The sequence below is a fragment of the Stomoxys calcitrans genome, chromosome 2 (genome assembly GCF_963082655.1).
Source record: "Stomoxys calcitrans chromosome 2, idStoCalc2.1, whole genome shotgun sequence".
NCBI lineage: Eukaryota > Metazoa > Arthropoda > Insecta > Diptera > Muscidae > Stomoxys > Stomoxys calcitrans.
Window position 1 is genome coordinate 9,299,368 of NC_081553.1, and position 7,680 is coordinate 9,307,047.

General features: G+C 40.1%; 1 protein-coding gene across 1 annotated transcript; it reads right to left on the reverse strand.

Moving 5' to 3' along the window:
- Positions 1-1,196: 1,196 nt before the first annotated feature.
- Positions 1,197-6,867, reverse strand: LOC106084563 (uncharacterized). Its single transcript, XM_013248320.2, has 5 exons — positions 6,492-6,867; positions 5,699-6,426; positions 5,489-5,638; positions 1,753-5,425; positions 1,197-1,691 (listed from the first exon to the last, which is right to left on the reverse strand). The coding sequence occupies exons 1-5, from the start codon at positions 6,773-6,775 to the stop codon at positions 1,262-1,264; spliced, it is 5,265 nt and encodes a 1,754-aa protein (XP_013103774.2). The 5' UTR covers positions 6,776-6,867; the 3' UTR covers positions 1,197-1,261.
- Positions 6,868-7,680: the final 813 nt, after the last annotated feature.

Genomic DNA, 7,680 nt, shown 5'->3' on the forward strand with positions numbered 1-7,680 from the left:
ACATTGGACCGTACTTCTTTAAAGGTGATGCGAATCGTAACGTAACTGTGAATGGTAAGCGCTACCGTGAGACGATATGTAACTTTTTTTGCCCAAAATTTTTTGCGTGACATGTAGTTTCAACAAGATGGTGCCACATGCCACACAACACTCGTAACAATGGGCTTATTGAGAGGCGAGTTCGGTGAACATTTTATTTCACGATCCGGACCGGCCTCCTAGATCGTGCGATTTAACGCCTTTAGACTATTTTTTGTGGGGCTATGTAAAAGCTCATGTCTATACAGACAAGCCCGCTTCAATTGACACATTGAACGACAACATTGAAGCATTTATTCGTGAGATACCGAAATGTTCGAAAGACTCAAAATTGGACTAGGTGGATGGACCATTTAAGGCGCAGTCACGGTCAACATTCGCATGAAATAATCTTCAGGCATTAAATTATATGGACTGTACTATCGATTCAAATAAAGATTCATGAATTTTAAGTGTGTTTTTTTTAACTTTCCTATAGCTCTAAAAAAATCACCCTTTACATGGAGACACATTTCGATATGGAAGTAGTACAATACAAATCTTATGAATACAGAAAGTGACAGCTCATATGACATTTCTGACCGTGTAATAGAAGCTTTAGAATGGATTTGCTTCTTTTTTATCCTCTTCCTTTAGTTTTAACTAAACAAGTGGTATTTGAAACATTCGCATAAATCAGCTACAAAAAACTATCAACCAATTGGTAATCAGATGTTCCCCAGCGATGAATTTCTACTGTTTTTTTTAATACACAAAAGAGGTATTTACCAGATAGGTTAGATTAGATTAGATGAGGAAGATGCCAATCAATTTCCCTAAAATTCGGAAACGAATCTGAATACGATCCGTATTCGAACATATTTGGGCATAGACTTTCTACAGACCTATCTACCGACCAGACCACTTATTAACCAAAGGTGTATTTTTACTCGATTTCGTAGAAATTTTAAGCATTAACAATCATTTTCCCACTTCAATTGAATAATAATAATAATCCATAAAAGAAGTAAATTTTTTGTATGTAAATGGTATTACGATTTCTCGTAAAGAGAGCCGCTGCCCCATAAAATTGTTGCAAAAATTTATTTGAAAACATTTTTGTATATAGTATACGCAGAAGTTTATAAATAAATAAGAAAATCGATAAATTAAACGTTAAATAGAAAAAAGATCACAAAACTTAGAAGTAAATACTTAAATTCAAATATAAAAATTAACTGTTTCATCTGGTGCTTTCTGCCTCTGTTCTGCTGGTTATCATCACAGAGTCAGCGATGTGGTCCGTTGTTGTTTCTAATATTTTTTCAGTTTCAATCCTATCTGTGATTCCATCTTGGTTAGAAGATTCTGTAGGTTCTACTTTCGCATCCAAATCCAAATTGTGGTCTACCACAATATCTATCTCTGGAGGGATAGTTATAGGATTATCATTTCTGGCTGTTGTTAGTGGCAGTTCAGTCTCATTCCCCAAGTCGCTGGATACACTTTCAAAGGGTAGTTTTTTCTTCGAATGAGCCAGAGATAACCAAATGTTTTCTCGTATTGGTTTTGGAATCTCGGCCGAGGGAGACAGGTCTTGATTAAGATCTGGTATTTGGGGTAATAATGGTTCTTCCTCTTCAGGAGAGTCATATATAACCCAGTTATCCGGCCTAAATAAAATAAGAGGAAACGCTTTAATATGTCTCTAATCATTTAACCTCCGATTCATACCTTTCTGGTTTAGTTAAGATTGTAATGGGTGCAAATGCTATTTTTTCTTGATGGCGCTTTAGAATGTTCAACTTCTTCTTTTCCAATTCAAATTGTGCATCCATCTCATCATCTTCAAATGTGTCCTCTGGCGATTGGTCCTCGTGTTCCTGCAAGTCTTCAGCAAATATATCATTGTTTAATTGTTTACTTTGAGAGTCCGGATAGTTGTTGGAAGTATTTTGAAGATTGATTTTAGACGAAACTTTTGGAATGTCCTTAGTGCTGTTCATAGCAGGCAGAACATAATTGTCGTCTAAAGCTTCACTTGTGGTTGGCGCTGTGGTCGGGTGAAAATTAACAGTTTTATTAAGGGCCGCCAGCATGAGCTCAGGTCTAAGATATCCATCTTTGTTAAATTTCCTTATTAAGGGAGAGTTTCCATAATCATCACTGTCATCGTACTCATAGTCTCCGTCCAATATATCTTCAAATTCTTCTAAGGCTGTTATGTTTTGTGTCGTAGTAAGGGTTCTACTAAGATAGTCATGGTCCCGTATTTCAGGTTCCCTTTCAAAAGGGTCTTCTTCTTTCTGATATGGTCGATGCTTTTTACGTATATAGTAGGTTTGTGAGTTGGATGTGGAAAATGGTGTTTGAATGCCTTCCCTATACGGTATCTCATGGGTGGAAATTTGCTCTCCCAACACTGGCTTATATTTATTATACCAGGGTTTAGGTGCTTCATGTAGCAGACCATAACTTGCTGTTCCATCTGGTCGGTTAATATTTGGCTTTTCTGGTTTGGGTCGTATATTAAAACTGAAAGTACTGTCGGCACCATTGGCACTGGCAAAACCAGTAATGGAGCCATAGTGACCATTGCTTGTTGCCTGGCTGGATGCCTGAACAACTCCGCCATTAACTTGGGCCTGGCTAAAGCTTGATACTGCGCCTGGCCTAGTATTTTGGAAGTTCGAGGGTAATATCGAGCCGCTTAGAGGACGTGATATGACGCCATCATAGCTTGGTCTCTCGGCAAGATCCGAATCTGGGGGCAATGGCCTTTGACTTCCCGAGTTCCAACCCACTATGCTATGTACAAAACCTGGCTGTCTGGTTGTGGTACCATGTTCTTCATGTTCATTTAAGAATATTATAGTAGGTGGTTTAGTTCTCTGATTTTGGGAATTCAACTGAGAAACCTGAACTGGAGCATGTTGTAGATAAGCGTACAAAGGTGTTGTACTGGGATATGTTACATAGGTATTGGTGTATCGATCATAAGGTTTTGATTTGTAGTTGGTACTGTAGTCAGGCGTGCTTTGCAATGGAATGGGACTTTTGTTTGTCTGTCTAATGTTAATTTCAATTTCGTATTGGCCCGCTCCATTGGTCGTGTCTACAATTACCTTATGAGGTGGTTTGGGATACTGGGGTCGTTTCTGATATTGTCTCAACTCGATACTCTGCACAGTAGCAGTCTTTGATGGCTTGGGCACTTTGGTAGTCAGGAACTTATCATGTAGAGGAACACTGACGTTCGATTTCAATACGGCCTTCAGAAGAGGCAAATTCAATTTTTCTTTTAAATTTTCTGTGGAAGTTGGTAGAGATAGCTTCCTTTGAACTCTTCGTAGGTCGTGGGATGGAGAATTCGCCAAAGGATCAATATCAGAATCGTTGGAATGTAGGCTGCTTATAGAACTCTTGTTGTCAATGGAGTTAATTGCCTTACGGGTAGAATTAGATTTGTAATCTAGGTTTTTAACATTTGTCGAGTTAAAGTTTTGTTCTGATGTTTTATTCACATCATTTGAATTTAACTCTTCAAATTTTTCGACTGGAAAATTTTCTTTTTGCTGGGGATCTGAATTAATTTCAAAGGTCTTTTCACGTAGTTCAGAGGTATCACTCGTCATTGTCATTGATGAGTTTCCATTTGAATTAATTATATCTGTCAATGAAAGATCGGGCGTGTCTTTGAATATTTCATTCGTGACAGATTCTTTCATATGTTCGACTAAAGCTAAATCTGTGGCCTGCAGATTACTAATTCCAGTAAGTCTTTTTGTTCTAGCTTGGTCTTCAACAAAAGTTTCGTTTGGTTTGATTTTAATGCCCAAAGAACTTTCATCTTTGTGGATTGTTTCATTTTTCGATGTTTTTGTATTCTGTTCCTTGACATCTTTTCTATTTTCGTTTTTCATGTGATTTTCTATATTTGAGTCATCAATGTTAGGTCTTTCGGTTCTAGCTTCCAAACCAGGACGATCATCTTCCGTATTGGTAGAAGGGTTAACTTTTGAATTGTTCACGTTGTTTTGCATGCTAGTTTTAGCAACATTTGTCAAATTCGTTTGTTCCTCCGCTGCTATTTCAATGTTATTGTTTCCAGGTCCTGTTGGCTTCATGGAAGATTTTATTGTCTCTTCCAAATCTAAATCTTCGGTTCTTGCTTCCAAGTCCAGAGAATCCATGCTGATATCGCTCACAGTTACTTCTGTTCCGACAGTATTTAATAGAGAAATTTCAGTAGTCAAAGCCGTTAAGTCAGCAGTACGAGATTCTAGTTTGTCCTCTTTCGTAGTTGTACTTCCCTCCGTTTTAGCGGCCTCAGAAGATGCATGGCGAAGTTCTATGGGTATGTTATTCACTACAATCGTTCTGCGTGTTGTCGTTTCGACCGTAGCCTGGCGATGAGGACCTTTTCTTGAATGCTTGTCCAATTTATTGCTTACGCCCGGCAGAGGTTTTGGCTTGGTTATATGCCCTGTAATACCTTTACGTTTTAAGTCCAATTTGTCATTAATTTTAGTTGTATTTCTGAAGCGATTAAAACCACTGGCCACACTAAAAGTTGGTATAAACACCGGTTCTCTCGTTGGAGGGGGACGTTTGTTCAAGAATTCCGCAGGAATGGGGGCATTCGTATCGAGTTCACTTTGAACAATTTCAAATATACGATCGAGTACGGGGGGTTCTATTGTTGGGGGTGGGTGTGCCATTGGCGGAATATTAAGTGGTCTTTCTGGTGGAGGCAGTGGAGGTTGTGGCAATAATGCAGGTAAAATTGGCGGGCGTGGCAACACTGTCGGATTGGGCCGTGATTCTATTTGGACTGCAGTGGGAGTTTGTATTTGAATTGGCACCGGTTTGGGACTAGCAAATGGATCTTGTTCTAACCATGGTTCCAAATCGAACTCCGCTAAAGGACCCACCCCACAAGGCAAACGTTCATTTTGAGGCGTATCCGGTGGAAGGAATATATGAGGTTGGAATGTTCCGCCTCCGACCGTACGGCATAAAACTGAGGCCAGAGTTACCTTTCTTATTGAATGCAGTTGAGCTGGTGTAAATGAACTCTCGAAGCCTGCATTTTCGTACCAAAAGCGATCTCCTTTACGGGAGTTACTGAACTGTTGGGCGATAATGCAAGCAAATGTTGGTCCCACAAGTCCTCCCACAACCGGTCGTTCAGCAATGCCGCCCACAAAAAGATCTATGTCGTGAACATTTTGATAGGCGTGACTAATGCGTCTGGCAGACTCCGGACCCACAACATTGGCAAACTCTTCCCAAGTGTTAATGGCAGATAAACCACAAGGAACCCGCCAATGAGTATATGGGGGAATGCCATGGTCACGACCACGTTGGATGTTGATGGCAGCCAAATCTAAACCGAAAGGGAAGCCTAAAATGTTAAATTACAAATTATAGTGAACATGTTTTTAATGTGGTTTCCCCTCAATCTCACCCGGAGTTTGGAACAAATGGTTTGTGAGTTCGGGAGTTATGAATTCATCTCTTTGCAAAGCTCTTTGATTAGCTAAACCTCTTATTAGGCGATGTAAAGAACCCACAGACCCAATATCTCCTCTTTGGAACTCTTCATGCAAACTTACATCTGAAAGATCGAGAGGTGGTTTAGTTTAGAGATCAATTGAACTCAACCTATTTCACTTACTGTTGCTTAGAACATTGTGGAAACGGTCGCAACGCATGTAGGAATTCTGTACCAAAGAGTGACCGAAGCGAAAGGCAGCTGCAGCAAAAGAGTTTGCAACACCGGGATTCGTTTTGGAATCATAGCCCTCATAGTAACCCGATGTTAAAAGTTCCAGTTCGAACAATCTGCACACCTCTCGTCCCAATACTATGGGCAGAAATTCACGATACGTTATGTGTTGGAACATGGCACCAATAATTCGTCGGGTTTCTTGGTAGATCTTTTCGTCACTCCAATGTAGATTCATTTCGCTTAAACGCATGGCAATGTGATTGTGTTCACCCACCCACACATGGTGTAGAGCCAAAAGTCCAGGTTGTTCGCCGCTCCGTCCATCTCCGGAACGTATGCAATTTGTAGCAATAGCCCCTCTTTGACAAACATCTTCATTGGGATTGCCACGGCCAAATATCAGTAAACCGTTTCGAAAAATTCGAGCACTATCGGATGATTTCACACTATTTGAGTATATGGGGGAAGCATCAATAAACGAGGTGGCTTGATTAGTTTGTTCGCGCCAAGATAAGACGCAATCCCTGCGCTGAGCCGGGGCGGAACGTAGGAATTCCAAGCAACGCACTTTTAGTGATGATAGCCAAGGATCATCTAGAGGTACTTTGATGGGAAAACATGAGGGATGGAAGTCCTTGTTGCCACAACAACTTGGCACAGATCCATTAATTGATCTAAAAGCAAATATTAGGTAAACATTTAAGCAATTGTTGAATTGAACTACAATAAATAATTTTACCTTGGTTGGGCGGTGGAAGTTAAGTCATGATCCAATAATTGTCCCCATTGGGCCAGCATCAATGTTAACGGTGCTTCACCTTCTCGGGCCCCATGCACTAATAAGCTAACAAAACGAGAAGAGGAAAGCGTTCCACCGTCCACGGATTTGCGCACAGAGTCAACTCCATCACCGTATTCAGGGGGAAGAAAACGGCTGAAAGGCATTTGTGAGGCTCCCCACCGTTGTCTACGTCTGTTATTGCATGTACCATCATGAGTGCGATATCTTTCTGAGGCTGGCATACATGTGGGTGGTTCTCTCGGTGGACAAAGACTCTCCAAAGAGGTTCGACGCAAGGATACCTTTTGACTATGAGCTTGACGAGCCAAATCAGAGTTGACATTGTAACTGTAAGGAGATGAAGATCAAAATACTTATAGATAGTTTTGCTTCTCCTTCATTAAGGTAATCTGCCTATGTATATTCTTTGTAGACAGAAGTTAATGTTTCATCAATGATCTAACTGGTAACCAGTCCCATTGCTGGAACCTAGGAGAAGGAATGGTGAGTATAGGGGTTATGGTAAGATAGCTTTTTACGTTTTTGCAAACTTTCCCATGAAATTTCGATTAAGGAATAGGTGCAAACTTCACACATATCAATGAGTGATGTCCGAATCAAAGTTAAGCCCAATGATAGTGGTCCACCTATGAATATAAGCTAATAAAAACCACCTTTCTCCTTGGGTAGAAATTTTTACATGGTATTGTACCGCAAATTTCGCTAGCATTAAGAGGGGATAACCAACGCGAACAATTTTGTCAGATGTTCTCGCCAGGATTACAATCAAGACGTCATAGGCGCATATGCTAACTTCTGCGCCACGGCTGCCTCCTTACCTTTACCTTTTTGAATTATTTATATCTGCTACCGAGGTAAATCTGATATCCTAGGACGTGAGGTGGTAATTGGTAATACAAATTTCAAGATACAACTATTGTGAGTTGCCCTCTGATTACAGGAATACGTTGGTAGACTGGTAGTTGTGTTGTGTACACGTAAAAAGAAATAAAACGTTTGGAAAGTTTTTACCACAAACAAATTACTTTTATCACGAAGTTTTGCTTTTATTGTAAACGTGAACCGTTTCGCTTCAACATATCAAACGTTAGCCATAAACGATGTATTATTGAACGTATCTAAATTC

Coding starts and splice junctions, on each gene's coding strand:
- LOC106084563 (XM_013248320.2), bottom strand. CDS start 6,775: ATGCCAGCCTCAGAAAGATATCGCACTCATGATGGTACATGCAATAAC. Junction 5,426..5,488: donor CCATTTGTTCCAAACTCCGG/GTGAGATTGAGG, acceptor TTAACATTTTAG/GCTTCCCTTTCGGTTTAGAT. Junction 1,692..1,752: donor ATCTTAACTAAACCAGAAAG/GTATGAATCGGA, acceptor TATTTTATTTAG/GCCGGATAACTGGGTTATAT.